This window comes from Oncorhynchus tshawytscha, linkage group LG11, assembly GCF_018296145.1.
Source record: "Oncorhynchus tshawytscha isolate Ot180627B linkage group LG11, Otsh_v2.0, whole genome shotgun sequence".
In the NCBI taxonomy this organism is placed as follows: domain Eukaryota; kingdom Metazoa; phylum Chordata; class Actinopteri; order Salmoniformes; family Salmonidae; genus Oncorhynchus; species Oncorhynchus tshawytscha.
Genome location: NC_056439.1, coordinates 6,625,126 through 6,643,868, shown reverse-complemented (window position 1 = coordinate 6,643,868; position 18,743 = coordinate 6,625,126). Strand labels below are relative to the sequence as shown.

The window sequence follows — 18,743 nt, the reverse complement described above, 5'->3', positions numbered from 1 at the left end:
CTGGCAAACACATTTTCACATTAAGCTTTCAGAAAATGTATCTTAAGCCATCCCTTTAAATACAGTGTACCTTTAATTCTAATTTTGTCGACAGACTAGAATACATTGTAAGAATGGATTCAGAAAATCAGGATCAAAGAAATAAATATCTAAATATATGCATATTCATCTCCATTTCAACAACAGCTGGTAGATGTAAAAAATAAAAAAAAACTATTTGGAGAGCTTTTATTATACACTAAATATATTGATGAATAATAAATAGTGTTTTGATTCATCCTGAAAATGGTCATATTCAAGTTCAACATGAAATATTGGAAGGGGGGGAAAAGTGTGCAATAGGGGTTGAACAATAGTCCTATAAAACAACCCTAATTCTCACTAATCATGGAACTGTATGACAATGCTCCAGTCGTCGTGAACGGTGCGCCAGGCTCCAGGTTTAACCTGCTAAGTGTGGTCTGAGTTCCATAATGATTAAGACAGTCTACATGTCCCAAATTATTGCACAGCGTTAGCCTAATATGATCCACTAATCCTAGCGACCCCCAGGAACAATTTACAAGGTTGTGACAGAGGAAAGAAAGGTAAAGGGAATAGAATGATGCAAAATGTAGGCTCCAAATTGAAGAAAACTAACACAAGTGACCGTTATAAATGTATGTGGGTATTACTGATTTACTCCCGATAGTGGCACATTTTGAAAATGATACAAATTGTAAAATCAAACTGAGAAATACCCGGGTATAGGCTATAATTCAAACATTCTAAAGCGCATATGCATCAAATTACGAGGGCACACAATTCAAATTCTGAATAACAGCACAGCTATTTGTAGCCTTTTTCACAGTGGAAAAGGGGCAGCAATAAATGTCATGTTGATATGAATTTCAGTTTGCTTCCATATGAGGTTTTCCATTCATCTCCAGGGATCATTAGGAAAATTAATTAAAAACAATTGCTATGTGTATTTACAATCCCCTTCTCCACAAACGGATTACTCATTTACCGAGCTCTTATCAATAGCTCTTGTCCATTTAGAAATTACAGTGCATGGAGAATGCTGTTAATTCTATTGTAAAAGGTAGATGCTTTTACACTTGGAACTGGCAGGTTTGCGGCGACCTTATTCATGGTGTCCTCGCATGTAAAGGTGGTGGAATTATGAGGGGAATTAAGTCAAAGTCAGAATACACCTTATCTGTAAACACACCCCTGTCACACCTTCATTTCTTAGTTCTACACCCTAAACGAATAGCAGGTGAATAGCATGCTACTCTCATGCTTACATTCAAGATCAGGATACGCATAGAGAGAAAAGTGCATGACAAGGGAATAACATTCCATTTACACAGGTTCACCTCGGGTCAGAATCGGGCCTTAGTGAATACCATTGGTGCTTAATATGAGGGTTACAGCAGGAAATATATTTTTTTTAACATGCTTATTTATTTTATAATGTCAACGTGCATTTGTTGTCAAACTGGTGTCAGTTGTGAACCCAGTCAATAGAGTTAATTGAAAGTAAGTCAATTTGCCAATGTTGATTAGATAACTTTTTCATTAAATTGACTATTTTCTCTTGAACCATATGGTCTATCTACTAGAAACTCATGGACAATATGGACACAGATATAATAAATGAACAATATATATGAACAAATGTGTTTAGCTATTAAAGTATAAACAACCAAAGATTGCCATAGATTCTGTTAATGAGGACCTGCTGATATTGCTGTTGCTGGTGAGAGGAGAGAGTAGAACCTTTGAGATTGCTGGTCACAAACCCTGGCCCCGGATCAGGACCCTGGATCAGGAGCCGTCGCTCGTCCTTCCCAAATCAGAACCGGGAACGAACCACGAGGGACAGAGACTCCACCACCACACAGAACACAACCAGTGGACTAGTGGACTGAACAACCTCAGTCCTGGTGGTCATCAGAGAGACAGAGGCTCCAGTCAGGGATCCAGTCTGCAGCCCAGACCCTTCTCTTCACAGTCTCAGTGCAGGGATGATACACGGCCTGGGGCTGATAGAGACAGACCCTCCTGTTCCTATGATACAAACACCACAGTATCCATGATGAACAGAGCAGGAAACAATGTGGCCAAGCACCAAGGAGAGGCCTTTCATGTGCAAAGTATGTTACAAGAGCTTCTCTTTCCTGAGTAACCTTACCAGACATAGGAGTGTCCACAATGGGGAGAAAGCACTGTGGTTTGAGTTTTACACAGGGGATATCTGGGAACCATTCTTTATCTGACATATTATAGTTATCATGTGTCTTGGGGTAAGAGGGTAATTAACCACATACCCCTCATTACCCTTTGTTAACTTGTCATTTGAAACAGGCTTGAGTAAATGTTTTTAGAGAAACAGTAAACCTAGGCTAGAACAAGGAGAGTTTAATATTTACCACACTGAGGTAACGTAGATGGAATAGTCATTCTCGGGTCGTTCCATCTGATTTTAATAACTTTTGACCACACCCCTTTATACATGTCTGCCCATGGTAGAAGTGGTCAGAAAGTGCATTTTTGGACCTGAATTCCAAAACATTTAGGAGATAGAGGTGCTCAAAGTTTATCAAATTTGCATACCCCACCATACCATGAGACATCCATGTCTTCATCACTGGGAAAGATAAACAGTTGAGTTTGATAGAATTTAAGAGCTTACAAACAGGGTTGTCAAACTATTTTATAATTTATTTTAAAAAGTCATACAAATTAATAACTTTGAACCTAAATCCAGTTACATTTTTTGTTGATTTTACATTTAATTCAGGTTAATTGACAAATCAACCAAATGTAAATCAAAACTAGACGTTGAACTGACGTCAGTGCGCAGGATGTCTAATGGTGCAAAATGGATCAACTTTAAGCACCTCTATCTCCTAAATGTTTTGGCAATCAGACCCAAAAAGTCACTTTCTTGACCACTTCTACAATGTGCAAATGTGTAGAAAGTTGGCATCAAATCAAAAAGTTATTGAAATCAAATGGAACGACCACACCCTTTGAGCTATGATCCTAACCAATAAGATCCTCTCTTCAGTGTAAAAGGGGGCACCGTTTGGTGTGACGCAGACCCGGTGGAGAACGCAAGACTGAAGTGACCCTGTCGGTACTTTCGAGTTTTGATACAGAGTTATTACCTGATAAAGTAATGTTAGGACATGTAAGTTATCCCGTAAAAGCATTTGTTCCAAACCCCCTACAGTGGGACAAAAGTGTGTGTCATTTTGGTGTGAAAAGCTGTGTCAATTGTGGGGGCGGCCATGTTGCTGGGGATCAGAAATGTCCTGTGCGAGTGAGACAGGGTGAGGTTGCCAGGGTGAGAGCAGAGCGGAAAGTGTCATATGCTAAGGCATTGAGGAAAGTAGAAGATGGAGCGCTATGGGTGAGAGATCCTGAGAGGATCCCTGTGAGTAGTAGGCCAGTGCAGAGTGACTTGAATAGTTTAGGCTTTAGTAAGGTTGGCTTCTTGGTGTTTATTGCTATGGTCATTAATTGTACCGCACGGATGGAATGGAAATCCCAGAATATAGATTTTTTTTAGTAGCAGCAGCAGAAGAACTACAGGGAATTTTGAGAGAAAAGCTTCCATATTCGTTAGGGCCAAAGTAGTGGGAAGGGGTGGTGGGTTTGTTGGGGATAGTGGTGTATATGAAGGGTTAGATGGAGGTGCAATTTCTTTTTTCCTACTCCCCTTTTCTGTGAACAAAATGTGCGATTCACACCGACCTGTGAAGGGCAGCAATACGCAACAAAGCATCTAGTCAGAAGATGTCGTATGCGGAGGCAGTGAAGATGGGTCAAGGATCCTAAGAGGCTCCAGTTGAGTAGTAGACTTTGTCAGTAGAGTGATAGGCCTACAAACGAAACATGCTTCAGTAAGGTTGGCTTTTTAGCGTTCATTGCCATGGTTATCAACTGTACCGCAGGAATGGAATGTAAATCACAGAAAATAGGTGTTGTGTTGGCAGCTGCAGAGAAGTGCTTGGGATTACGAGAAATGACTACGGAAGAGTTACATGGTGTGTTGAATGGTAGTGTTCTGTCCTCCCAGGCTGTTGGCATGGTGTATGATCAGATAGGATCAACATAGCGGAATTGGGGGTGAGTTTTTAATGAATGTTGGGTTAGTTGGCAGGGTTTTTCCTTTTCCCAATTATACTCCAGTCCAGCTGATGGCGGTAATGTAACGTTAATATTGGATACCAACCGGAATTAAACCTACTGAAGACGTAGTCTCCCGGAAAACCAAACAAAAAAAAGTAAACGGAAGTGAACAATCATTTCAAAGTTAGCATTTTATTGTTGTATTTAGACGTTTATTAACACCCTAGAACTCAACATATGACTCATTTAACGGCACAGCATCACATACTTACCCCAGGTAGTGTTTAATTCGCGTTGGAAACAGGACATAAATTATAGGTTTTATATAAGTAACGCTAGCTAGCTGTTAACGTTAGTTAACAATGGCTAACTGTATGGTTTTTCACACTCAAATAGCCTCCATCATGGAGGTGCTGGCGAATGCAGCCGTGGCAGACATTTGTAAACTCGTAGACGACGACTATGCAGTGTTTCGTTTAGAAATAACTCAAAGCCAGAAAGAAAACAGGACATTGCGGAGGAAACTTCAGCTACTGGAACTGAAGGAGGCACGGGAGCGCGCAGAGAGGACAATGACGCGAGGACGCGTCGTCCCAGGTAGTACGACTACGGGTAGTGTCAATATCCTGGACCGATACAGAGGAATGGCAAGAGGTACATTTAGCTGAAAAATATATAGCTCAGCGCCTGTCACCACGTTCTCTGCACATGTGTTCAGATGTGTTAATTGGGCCATGGTCAGTTTTTTGGCTAGTATGCAATAATTCTCCTGATTACTTAAATATCTTTCGCAAAGACACTATCATATTCTAACCATATTCTTGATTAACTGCATTTCCTATTATTTACTCAATGAAAACAAAGTGATGCATGGAACATAATACAGAGATCAATAAATAGTATATCAAGAAGTGTTACGTTACATCCTTGTCAATTGTTGACAGTGTCCAAACTGTCAATAGTGTACAATATAGCGTTGAACATTGACAGTAGCAAACATAACCTCCTCTTTATCCTCAATCACTCTCTCAGGTGAAGGACATCTCACTGGAGGCCACAGGATCTCTGTGAAGCCAGCAGGACACAATACATGGAGAGATGACCAAACAATCACTGTTGATGAGGGGAGTGGACCCTCAACCCAGCACATTATCATGATAGAGGTTAGTGTAATAGTGTTGCATTACAAATTACAGTTACTTTGTAAATCAGATGTGGCCCATTTATTTCAAAGGCTTCCCTCAGCTATTCACTTGCTTACATGTACATCCTAATTTATCTGCCAATGGGGAGCTTGTGAGACTTACAACATATTTATCAAATTCTACTCATGTACTGGTAGTAACCCTCTCTCCTTTGCAGTCTGCAGATGCAGAGGCTGATGGCCCTGAGGTCAAGCTGGAGAGGTCTGAAGGAGAGGTGGACCCACAGCACAGCAGAGACATCCAGACTGGAGTGCCCCCTGTAGCCATGGATGACCCAACAACTGCCCCAGTGCAACCCAGGACCCGACGCAGCAGCACGGAGGTCAGTGGAACGCCGACCGCCGTACTCAAGTCAGAGACAGACACGGAGACTTTAACGGGGCTGGGGCGACTGGGCTGTCCTCCTGCTCCTCGCTCAGAGTATTTACTTTACGGTAACCCGAGCCCGAGGACAGTTCTATCACATCAGGACACAGGTGATGCGTTACAGACTGGCAATGATCCGTCCTGTTCATATGCTACAGAGACCGAGATGATACCTAGTGATATATCTGTGGACTTAGATACACAGACTAATCCAATGAGAGGGGACTGGAACCGGTACAGTAGTAGTGTATACTCTGAACGGTGCCTAAATAAGAAAGGGGAGGTTATAGTCTTAGATGACATGATTGTAAAAGTGGAGGACGACACTCCTCTGACATGGAATGCAAACGAAACTCACATAGGACACTCGCAGGGCAACACCAGTGACTACTTAGACTACAGGGAAAGCTTAGAGAGAAATCCAAATGTCGCAACCCACTCCCCTTTACACGCGTTCAGGGATCGCGATCCAGTGTCCACGTCAATGGGGCCTTCTGATTCACACGGCCGCGTTCTTTTTGATGAGGTATTGAACTCAAATGACAGGGCTAGAGCCCAGGCTCAGAGAGGGGGAGCAACATCAGGCAATACAAAAGAGAAACGGTTCCTCTGCAAGTTCTGTCACAAGGGCTTTAGCTGCCTCCAGAAGGTGGAGAGTCACCAGAGGGTCCACACAGGGGAGAAATCCTTCAGCTGTACCCAGTGTGAGAAGAGGTTCTCCCACCAGCACCACCTGAAGAGGCACCAGAGGGTCCACACTGGGGAGAAACCCTACAGCTGCCCCCAGTGTGAGAAGAGGTTCTCCCGCCAGGACCAGCTGAAGATGCATCTGAAGGTCCACACTGGAGAAAGGCCATTCGCCTGTACACACTGTGGGAAAAGGTTCTCAGAGAGGAGCTACCTCAGGACACACCAGCAAAAACACCATTCAACTCTAACATAGAAATTAAACATTCCACTCGATTGCTTCTGACGTTTAGATCAAACCCTGCATTATAGACAAAGATTAATTTTCATTGTTGCCATCAGAAAAGATCCACAGATGAATTTGGAATAACAAGAGTAACAGATTTCAGTGTTGAATATTCCCGGGTAGAATATTGCATCCAGACATTGTGTGATATATAAGGCATATATAAGCCTAAAAGGTCTGTTATATAATTGTGTTTCTACTGTGGAGGATATATAATGTTCATAAATGCCTATTTAATTATTTCCATTCAACTATTTTTTTTCTTCTTCCCAAAACACTTGAGAAAATGAATGCAGTATCAAGTTCATGCAGATTTTTTGTTGTAATGGTGTATTTAAAACTTGTTTATGTTTAATAACATATAATGGGACTTTTCATTAAGACTTATTCACCATCCTTGGATTTCTTCAAATTTTGTAATAAAGTATGATTAAAATGGATTGAATTGTCATTTTTAGTCAATGATCTACAATGTCAAAGTGGAAGAAAGATTCCAACATTTTTGAAAGATGAATGAAAAATAAAAACGAATACCTTGATTAGCTAAGTATTCACCCCCAGATTTAATTCAAAACTGTAACTTGGCCACACAGGAACATTCCCTGTCTTCTTGGTAAGCAACTCCAATGTAGATTTGGCCTTGTAGGTTATTGTCCCGCTGAAAGGTGAATTCCTCTCTCAGTGTCTGGTGTAAAGCAGAAAAAATCCTTGGGGAAAACCTGCTTCTTCCTGTGCTTTGCACCATCCAGTTTCTTTTTATACTGAAAACCCCCCCAGTTTTGCAGAGTTCCAGCATACCCAGACAATGTTTAGAGCCACCACCATGCTTGAAAATGAGGCAGTTACTCAGTGATGTGTAGGATTTGCCCCAAACATAAGGCTTTGAATTTAAGCAACCAAAAAAGTACAATTACTTTAGTGCCTTGTTGTATACAGGAATGTTTTGGAATACTTTTTTTCTGTGTATTTGTATTCTTTTCACTCTGTCATTTAGGTCAATATTGTGGAGTCACTACAATGTTGTTGATCCATCCTCAGTTCTCCCATCACAGCCATTGAACTCTGTAGCCGTTTTAAAATCACCAATGTCCTAATGGGGACATTCCTGAGCAGTTTACTTCCTGTCCTGCAGCTCAGTTCAGAATGACGACTGCATCTTTTATGTGTCTGAGTGGTTTAATACATCATCCACAGCTTAACCCTTATGAAAAAAAGATTGCAGTCAGAGTGCAGTATAACTGCAGTATACTGCAAATACTGCATCCAAAATAGTGCAGTATAACTTATAATTAACAGTAATTCTGCAATTACTGTGTCCAAAATACCAGTCAACTGCAGTTATTTCACTTTTACTGTAGTTTCAAAACTGAAATATTTTTTGTAAGGAAATTACCTTCAGCATGCTTAAATAGATATTCGATGTCTGATTTGTTATTGTTACCCATCTACCAATCACTGCCCTTCTTTATGAGGCTTTATAAAAGCTTTATTTTAATATGTGCTTTACTTGACTCAGGGACCTTGCAGATGTTGTATGAATTGGGGACAGCGGAAGGTGGAGTCATTTAAAAATCATGTCAACCCCTATTATTTCACCAAGTGAGTCCATGTTACAGAGTAGGTGATTTGTTCAAGGTCAACTGCCCCTTAGAACTAACATCTCCAACTTTAAATGGCCCATGTTGCATCAATACAAGTCAAACATTAATTCTAGTGTCAAAATGTACTACAAAGTGTGAAGTTAGTCTTGTCCAAAACAGAGTTTAGTGAGTGTGCTTGTCACAACTTGTTGAAGGGCTGGGTATGGATTATTTACATTTGCCAATGATGCCTAATTGCCCAGAGACAACACCCCCAGCTGTGGTCCGCCCCCAACCATGTGGGCATTTGTTGTTAAGTCTGCAGCGCACGCACATTTCGCTCTGCAAATAGGAGTGAAAATGGGCTTCCATAAAAGTTGTTCAACAACCTTGGGCAGATGGCCAGCATGTAGATTTCAAATAAAATTGTATTGGTCACAAACATATTTAGCAGTTATTATTACGGGTGTAGCGAAATGCTTGTGTTCCGAGCTCCAACAGTGCAGTAGTAACAATACACAAATCTAAAAGTAAAAGAATGGAATTAAGAAAATATATAAATATTAGGACGAGCAATGATGGAGTGGCATTGACTAGGATACAGTATGTACATATGGAGATGAGTAAAGCAGTATGTAAACATCATTAAAGTGACTAGTGTTCTATTATTAACGTGGCCAGTGATTCCATGTCTATGTACATAGGGCAGCAGCCTCTAAGGTGCAGGGTTGAGTAACCGGGTGTTAGACGGCTAGTTTAACAAGTGATTCCATGTCTATGTACATAGGGCAGCAGCCTCTAAGGTGCAGGGTTGAGTAACCGGGTGTTAGACGGCTAGTTTAACAGTCTGATGGCCTTGAGATAGAACATGTTTTTCCAGTCTCTCGGTCCCAGCTTTGATGCACCTGTACTGACCTCGCCTTCTGGATGGTAGCCTGTAGGTGGCCTGGGGGGCAGGCAGTTGCCTCCGGTGATGCATTGGGCAGACCACACCACCCTCTGGAGAGCCCTGCAGTTACGGGTGGTGCAGTTGCCGTACCAGGCGGTGAAACAGCCCAGCAGTTGCGCCTTCTTTACCACACTGTCTGTGTGGGTGGACCATTTCATATTGACAGTGATGTGTATGCCAAGCTTTTCACCTTCCCCACTGCAGTTGATGTGGATAGGGGCATGCTCCCTCTGCTGTTTCCTGAAGTCCACAATCAGCTCCTTCGTTTTGTGCAGTGTGATGGCGATTGCATTGTCTGTGGATCTATTGGGGCGGTAAGCAAATTGAAGTGGGTCAAGGGTGACAGGTAAGATAGAGGTGATATGATCCTTAACTAGCCTTTCAAAGCACTTCATGGTGACAGAAGTGTTGTGCTATGGGGCGATAATCATTTAGTTCAGTTACTTGTGCTTTCTTGGGTACAGAAACAATGGTAGACATCTTGAAACAAGTGGGGATAGCAGACTGGGATAGGGAGAGATTGAATATGTCTGTAAACACTCCAGCCAGCTGGTCTGTGCATGCTCCTAGGACGTGGCTAGGGATGGCGTCTGGGCCGGCAGGTTTGCGAGGGTTAACACGCTTAAATGTCTTACTCACGTCGGCCATGGAGAACAAGAGCCCACAGTCCTTGGGAGCGGGCCATGTCGGTGGCACTGTGTTATCCTCAAAGCAGGCGAAGAAGGTGTTTAGCTTGTCCGGGAGCAAGACGTCGGTGTCCGTGACGTGGCTGGTGTTCCCTTTGTAGTCCATTATTGTCTGTAGACCCTGCCACATACGTCTCGTGTCTGAGCCGTTGAATTGCGACTCCACTGTCTATGTACTGATGTTTTACCCGTTTGATTGCCTTATGGAGGGAATAACTACACTATTTATATTCAACCATATACCCAGTCACCTTGCCATAGTTAAATGCGGTGGTTTGCGCTTTCATTTGGCATGAATGCTGCCATCTATCCACGGTTTCTGGTTTGGGTAGATTTTAATAGTCACCGTGGGAACAACATCCCCTATCGATTCCTGATGAATTCAGTCACCATGTCCGTGTATATATCATTGTTATTCTCAGAGGCGACCCGGAACATATCCCAGTCTGCTTGATCAAAACAATCTTGAAGCATGGATTCTGATTGGTCAGACCAGCATTGAATAGACCTTAGCACAGGTACTTCCTGTTTGAGTTTCTGCCTAAAGGAAGAGAGCAGCAAAATGGAGTCGTGATCTGATTTGCAGAAGGAGGGCAGGTGAGGACCTTGTAGGCATCTCGAAAAGGAAAGTAGCAGTGGTCTAGTGTTTTTCCTAAGCGAGTACTACAGTCAATGTATTGATAGAAATTTGGTAGCGTTTTCCTCAAATGTGCTTTGTTAAAATCCCCAGCTTCAACAAATGAGGCCTCAGGATATGTGGTTTAAAGTTTGCATAAGGTCCAGTGTAGTTCCTTGAGGGCCGTCTCGTGGTTTCGGCTTGAGGGGGAATATACACAGCTGTGACTATAACCGAATAATCCCAAGAATTCTCTTGGGAGGTTTTTTATTTATTTATTTTTATTTCACCTTTATTTAACCAGGTAGGCTAGTTGAGAACAAGTTCTCATTTACAACTGCGACCTGGCCAAGATAAAGCATAGCAGTGTGAGCAGACAACACAGAGTTACACATGGAATAAACAATTAACAAGTCAATAACACAGTAGAAAACAAAGGGGGAGTCTATATACAATGTGTGCAAAAGGCATGAGGAGGTAGACGAATAGTTACAATTTTGCAGATTAACACTGGAGTGATAAATGATCAGACGGTCATGTACAGGTAGAGATAATGGTGTGCAAAAGAGCAGAAAAGTAAATAAATAAAAACAGTATAGGTAATACGGTCTGCATTTGATTGTGAGGTATTCTAGGTCGGGTGAACAAAAGGACTTGAGTTACTGTATTATCACAATCACACCATGAGTAGTTCATCATTAAACATACAACACCACCTTTCTTCTTCCCGGAGAGTTCTTTATTCCTGTCTGCGCGATGAACTGAGAACCAAACTGGCTGTATGGACGGGGACAGTATATCCCTAGAGAGCCATGATTCCGGTGATACAGAGTATGCTACAGTCCCTGATGTCTCTCTGGAAGGAGATTCTCACCCTGAGCTTGTCTACTTTATTGTCCAGAGACTGAACATGAGCGTAATATACCCAGGAAGCGATGGATGGTGTGCACTAGAAGTCCACTCTGAACACCTCTTCTCCTCCGGCGCGTCTTTGAGCAGCCTCTGGAATATATTAAATTGCCCTGGGGGGTACGAACAAAGGATCCAATCCGGGAAAGTTTTATTCCTGGTCGTAATGCTGGTGATTTACCGCAGCTCTGATATCCAAAAGTTATTTCCGGCTGTATGTAATAACACAAAAAAAACATTCTGGGCTAATAATGTAAGAAATAACACACAACAAAAAAAATACTGCAAAGTTGCTTCGGAGCTAGAAGTAGAGCTGCCATGTCTGTCGGCGCCATCTGGAATAGCTGGATTATTATCCAACTAGCTTCTACTTGGGCTGTCAACCGTCAAACCCGAGACTGCTGTGTTGTTGGTAAGTAGCTATGTTTTGTTTATAGCTAGCTACATGTCATTATTTGATAGGCTATGCCTGTATGATACTAGGACACCATCAAGGAAGGTAATATGACTGACATGCTTGGCAAGGTATCCCCAGCACCACCAGACAAAATGTTCATAGGTACAGTATCTGTATCGGCTGTGAATAACAAAAGATGAAAGACAAGTGTAATATTTGTAAATTGTTATATTAGCACAAAACTTCTTATTCAGTATTAAGGATGGTTTATTAGTGAGGCTTGCGAAGCAAGAGTCCCCACTTTAAATCTTTGACATACACTATGTATACAAAAGTATGTATAAAATCGAGCACACAGCTACGCAATCTCCATAGACAAACATTGGTAGTAAGGAGGGCCTTACTGAAGAACTCAGTGACTTTCAACGTGACACAGTCATATGATGCCACCTTTCCAACCAGTCAGTTTGTAAAATTTCTTCCCTGCTAGAGCTGCCCGAGGCAACTGTAAGTGATATTATTGTCAAATGTAAACTTCTAGGAGCCACAATGGCTCTGCTGCGAAGTGGTAGGCCACACAAGCTCACAGAATGAGAGCGCAGCGTGCTGAAGCACGTAGCAAGTAAACATCGTCTGTCCTCGGTTGCACCACTCACTACCGAGTTCCAAACTTCCTCTGGAAGCAACGTCAGCACAAGAGCTGTACAGCGAGAGCTTCATGAAATTGGTTACCATAGCCGAGCAGCCGCACACAAGCCTAAGATTACCATACGCAGGGCCAAGCATCGGCTGGAGTGGCGAAAAGCTCGCTGCCATTGGACTCTGAAATATTGGAAACGCGTTCTCTGGAGTGATGAATCACGATCCACCATCTGGCAGTCTGATGGATGAATCTGGGTTTGGCGGATGCCAAGAGGATGCTACCTACCTGCCCCAATGCATAGGGCCACCTGGAAAATTTGGTGGAGAAGGAATAATGATCTGGGGCTGTTTTTCATGGTTCGGGCTAGGCCCCTTAGTTCCAGTGAAGGGAAATCTTAACGCTGCAGCAACATTCTGGACGATTCTGTGCGTCCAACTTTGTGGCAACAGTTTGGGGAAAGCCCTTTCCTGTTTCAGCATGACAATGTCCCCATGCACAAAGCGAGGTCAATACAGAAATGGTTAGTCGAGATTGATGTGGAAGAACTTGAATGGCCTGCCCAGAGCCCTGACCTCAACCCCATCGAACACCTTTGGGATGAATTGGAGTCCTAATCAGCCAACATCAGTGCCTGACTTCACTAATACACTTGCGGCTGAATGGAAGCAATTCCCCGCAGTAATGTTACAACATCTAGTGGAAAGCCTTCCCAGAAGAGTGGGGGCTATTATTGCTGCAATGGGGGACCAACTCCATATTAATGCCCAAGGTTTTGGAATGAGATGTTCGATGAGCAGGTGTCCACATACTTTTGGTAATGTAGTGTATTTAAATGTGTAATTCGCACTCTGACCTGAGAAAGGCAGCAATACAGCGACTAGTCTGCTGGAAACTCACAAGAAGAAGAGTGTAAACGGAAGTAAACAATGACAAAGAACAACTTCCACGTCAGCGTTTTTATTGTTGTTATTTAGATGTTTATTAACACGATGGAACTAAAAATATGACTAATTTAACTGCACAGCATCACATACTTACCCAATGTTGTATTTAATTCGCGTTGGAGACAGGACTTGGTTGATAGACGTTATTTAGGTAACGCTAGCTAGCTAGTTGCTAACGTTAGCTAAACGTAACAATGGCTAACTGTATGGTTTTCCACACTCAAATAGCCTCCATCATTGAGGTGCTAGCGAATTCAGCCGTGGCAGATATATGTAAACTCGTAGACGACGACTATGCAGTGTTTCGTTTGGAAATAACTCAAAGCCAGAAAGAAAACAGGGCATTGAGGAGGAAACTACAGCTAATGGAACTGAAGGTGGCACGGGAGCGCGCAGAGAGGACAATCCGAGAGCGCGCCCTCGCCAGTCGTCCCAGTGGTGTCAAGATCCTCGACCGATACAGAGGAACTGCAAGGGGTACATTTTTTTTAGAATGCGGATGCTGCGGGGCCTGTCGCCCCGTTCTCCTCTGCGTATGTGTTCAGATGTGTTGTCCAGAATTGGGTCTTGGACAGTTTTTGGATAGTATGCAATACTAACCCCATCTTGCACAACTTTATTTGACCTTTGTTTTACTAGGCAGACCAATTAAGAACAAATGATTATTGCACAAAGACAAGATAATATTCTAAGTAGATTATTGATAAACTGAATGTTGAATTATCATACTCCAAAAGAATGTGATGCATGGAACAGTCAATCAATCATAGTATATCAAGAAGTTATGAGAAGTGTAACCTTATCCTTGCCAATTGTTAGACAGTGTCAATAGTGATAGTGTACCATATAGTGTTGAATATTGACAGTACCAAACTTAAGCACCCCTTTTCCCCCAATAATTTTCTCAGGCGAAGGACATCTCACTGGAGACCACAGGAGCTTTGCGAAGCCGGCAGGACACAATACGTGGAGAGATGACCAACCCTTAGCTGTTGATGAGGGGAGTGGAACCTCAACCCAGCATGTTATCGTGATTGAGGTTGGTGTCATACAGTGGCTTGCAAAAGTATTCACCCCCCTTGGCATTTTTCCTATTTTGATGCCTTTACAACCTGGAGTTAAAATAGATTTTTGGGGGGTTTATATAATTTGATTTACACAACATGCCTACCCTGTTGAAGATGCAACATATGTTTTGTGAAATAAACAAGAAATACAAAAAAAATGAAAACTTGAGCATGCATAACTATTCACCCCCCCAAAGTCAATACTTTGTAGAGCCACCTTTTGCAGCAATTACAGCTGCAAGTCTCTTAGCGTATGTCTCGAAAGGTTGGCACATCTAGCCACTGGGATTTTTGCCCATTCTTCAAGGCAAAACGGCTCCAGCTCCTTCAAGTTGGATGGGTTCCGCTGATGTACAACAATCTTTAAGTTATACCACAGATTCTCAATTGGATTGAGGTCTGGGCTTTGACTAGGCCATTCCAAGACATTTAAATGTTTCCCCTTAACCACTTGAGTGTTGCTTTAGCAGTATGCTTAGGGTTATTGTCCTGCTGGAAGGTCAACCTCTGTCCCAGTCTCAAATCTCTGGAAGACTGAAACAGGTTTCCCTCAAGAATTTCCATGCATTTAGCACCCTTTATCATTCCTTCTATTCAGACCAGTTTCCCAGTCCCAGGGATGGTGTTCAAGGTGATGAGAGGTGTTGGGTTTGCGCCAGACATAGCGTTTTCCTTGATGGCCAAAAAGCTCCATTTTGGTCTCATCTGACCAGAGTACCTTCTTCCATGTTTGGAGAGTCTCCCACGTGCCTTTTGGCCAACATATTATATATTTTTTTAAGCAATGGCTTTTTTCTGGCCACTCTTCTGTACAGCCCAGCTCTGTGGAGTGTACGGCTTAAGGTGGTCCTATGGACAGATACTCCATTCTCTGCTGTGGAGCTTTGCAGCTCCTTCAGGGTTATCTTTGGTCTCTTTGTTGCCTCTCTGATTAATGCCCTTCTTGCCTGGTCCGTGAGTCTTTGGTGGGCGGCCCTCTCTTGGCAGGTTTGTTGTGGTGCCATATTCTTCCAAAAAAAAATTATAATGAAACAATATAGGAAAAATTCCAAGGCAGGTGAATACTTTTGAAAGGCACTGTAGTGTAACATTAAAAGTTACAGTACATCAAATTTGGCCCGTTTATTTCAGAAAGGCTATGCATAGCTTTTCATTTGCTTACATGTACATCCTAATTTATCTGCCATAGGGGAGCTTGTTAAGATGGCGCTGAAGAGGATGGCTGACGTTTTACATGCTCCTGACCAATTGTGCTAGTTTTTTTGTGTTTAACTTATTCTTTAAACTTATTTTGTACATAATGTTGCTGCTACCATCTCTTATGAATGAAAATAACTTCTGGGCATCAGAACAGCGATTACTCACCACGAACTGGAAGAAGCTTTTTCCTTTAACGAGTCCAACGAGAAGGACATACTGCTCTCCCGGGAACTGGCCCAAATCCCAGTCTTTTGCATGAAGAAAAGACGGAGGAAAAGAGGACGCAGATCGTGCTGCCTTCTGAGAATTCTTAAGCGAGCGAGTAAACTCCCACTGCCATCCATTCTACTTGCTAACATGCAATCATTGGAAAATAAAATTGATGACCTACGATTACCCTACCAATGGCACATGAATTATTAAGAACAGTAATATCTTAAGTTTCACCGAGTCGTGGCTGAACGACGTCACAGATAATATAGAGCTGGTGGGATTTTCCATGCACCGGCAGAACAGAGAAGCTACGTCTGGTAAGACGAGGGATGGGTGTGTGTGTCTTTTTTTCCATAACAGCTGGTGCGCAATGTGTAATATTAAAGAAATCTCGAGGTATTGCTCCCCTGAGGTAGAGTATCCAATGATAAGCTGTAGACCACACTATCTACCAAGAGAGTTCTCATCTATATTATTCGTAGCCATCTATTTACCACCACAGACCTATGCTGGCATGAGACCGCACTCAACCAACTCCATAAGGCCATAAGCAAACAAGAAAATGCTCACCCAGAAGCGGTGCTCCTAGCGGCCGGGGACTTTAATGCAGGCAAACTTAAATCCATTTTACCACATTTTTACCAGCATGTCACATGTGCAACCAGAGGGAAAAAAACAATAGACCACGTTTACTCCACACACAGAGATTCATAAAAAAACTCTCCCTCACCCTCCATTTGGAAAATCTGACCATAATTCTATCCTCCTGATTCTTGCTTACAAGCAAAAACTAAAGCAGGAAGTACCCGTGGTCAGATGACGCGGATGCTACACTACAGGACTGTTTTGCTAGCACAGACTGGAATTTGTTCTGGGATTCATCCAATTGCATTGAGGACTATACAGTACCACCACCACCTGAGTCATCGGCATCATCAATAAGTGCATCGTCCCCACGGTGACCGTACGTACATATCCCAACCAGAAGCCATGGATTACAGGCAACATCCGCATCTAGCTAAAAGCTAGAGCTGCCGGTTTCAAGGAGCGGGACACTAATCCGGACGCTTATAAGAAATCCCGCTATGCCCTCAGACGACCCATCAAACAAGCAAAGCATTAATACAGGATTAAGATTGAATCCTACTACCCCGGCTCTGATGCTCGTCGGATGTGGCAGGGCTTGCAAACTATTACGGACTACAAAGGGAAACCCAGACGCGAGCTGCCCAGTGACCCGAGCCTACCAGACGAGCTAAATGCCTTTTATGCTCGCTTCGAGGTAAGCAATACTGAAGCATGCACGAGAACACCACCTGTTCTTGATGACTGTGTGATAACGCTCTCGGTAGCCGATGTGAGCAAGACCTTTAAACAGGTCAACATTCACAAAGCCGCAGGGGGCCAGATGGATTACCAGGATGTGTACTCCAAGCATGCACGGACAAACTGGCAAGTGTCTTCACTGACATTTTCAACCTCTCCCTGACTGACTCTGTAATACCTACATGTTTCAAGCATACCAAGCGAAGGTAACCTGGCTAAATGATTACTGCCCCGTAGCACTCACGTCGGTAGCCATGAAGTGCTTTGAAAGGCTGGTCACGGCTCACATCAACAGCATCCTCCTGGAAGCCCTAGACCCACTCCAATTCTCAAACCGCCCCAACAGATCCACAGATGACGCAATCTCAATTGCACTCCACACTGCCCTTTCCCAACTGAACAAAAGGAACACCTATGTGAGAATACTGTTCATTGACTACAGCTCAGCATTCAACACCAGTGCCCATTAAGCTCATCACCCTGGGACTAAACACCTCCCTCTGCAACTGGATCCTGGACTTCCTGATGGGCCGTCCCCAGGTGGTAAGGGTAGGCAACAACACGTCTGCCACACTGATCCTCAACACTGGGGCCCCTCAGGGGTGTTTAGTCCCCTCCTGTACTCGCTGTTCACCCACGACTGCGTGGCCAAACACGACTCCAACACCACCATTAAGTTTGCTGACGATGCAACAGTGGTAGGCCTGATCACCGACAAGGAAGAGACAGCCTATAGGGAGGAGGTCAGAGACCTGGCAGTGTGGTGCCAGGACAACAGCCTCAATGTGAGCAAGACAAAGGAGCTGATCATGGACTACAGGAAAAGGCGGGCCGAACAGGCCCCCATTAACATCAACGGGGCTGTAGTGGAGCGGGTCGAGAGTTTCAAGTTCCTTGGTGTCCACATCACCAACGAACTTTACATCGCTGGGGCCAAGCTTCCTGCAATCCATGACCTATATAATAGGCGGTGCCAGAAGAAAGCCCATAAAATTAAAAGCCCACCAAAATCAGCAGATAATTAAGTAGGCTAAGCAACCTGTTTTTGTTTTATTGTTAGTTTTTTGAAGTATGCTAAGCAGTCAGGGCTTTGTTCATGCAGGAACAGTCATGTATGCCTTTTTAGAGAATAGTGTAGGTTAAAAGGAAGAATAAACCAATATCACAAAATGCCTCGCTCAAATCGATATTATATACAACTATAGATATTGTTACCTCCACTATATGATTTCCTCATCTGATAAAGCTCTACCACAACTTTCTGTCTCTAAGTGGTAGTATGCACCGCTGACACTCTTGGATGCATCTTTATCCTCAAAAGTGTGTCCTTTTTGCATATTAAGTTGGCAGTCTGAGGGTCTTCTCTGAGCAGTTGACATTCCCTCATTTAAACTCTCTACAGGCAATAGGTTTTGTAGATGAGCCTCATATACATTCTCTGTTTGTACCATTTTGTTCAATGTCACCTTGTTGTCACGAGCAATAGAATGTCTAAATATGACCTCTATTATTGTAACACATATTCCTACCATTTGACACTACGT

At 43.0% G+C, this 18,743-nt stretch overlaps 1 protein-coding gene and 1 long non-coding RNA gene across 5 annotated transcripts in view; one reads left to right on the top strand and one right to left on the bottom strand.

Annotated features, from left to right (window-relative positions):
* Positions 1–522: 522 nt before the first annotated feature.
* On the bottom strand, positions 523–4,491 carry LOC121847813. The gene is made up of 3 exons (XR_006084677.1): positions 4,398–4,491; positions 3,748–3,875; positions 523–2,055 (listed from the first exon to the last, which is right to left on the bottom strand). It is a non-coding gene; the product is annotated as an uncharacterized LOC121847813 (long non-coding RNA).
* The window catches only part of LOC112261341 (zinc finger protein 184-like), a 307,911-nt gene continuing 293,114 nt past the window's right edge, over positions 3,947–18,743 (top strand). The window contains exons 1-3 of one of the 4 annotated variants that reach the window (XM_024438053.2): positions 3,958–4,779; positions 5,158–5,288; positions 5,488–7,109. In XM_024438053.2, coding sequence (XP_024293821.2) covers positions 4,488–4,779; positions 5,158–5,288; positions 5,488–6,639 — 1,575 coding nt within the window. In that variant the 5' untranslated portion in view covers positions 3,958–4,487 and the 3' untranslated portion in view covers positions 6,640–7,109. Of the gene's footprint in view, positions 4,780–5,157; positions 5,289–5,487; positions 7,110–18,743 lie in introns of those variants that run through there. The other 3 variants (XM_042330494.1, XM_042330493.1, XM_042330492.1) reach the window with 3 other exon arrangements.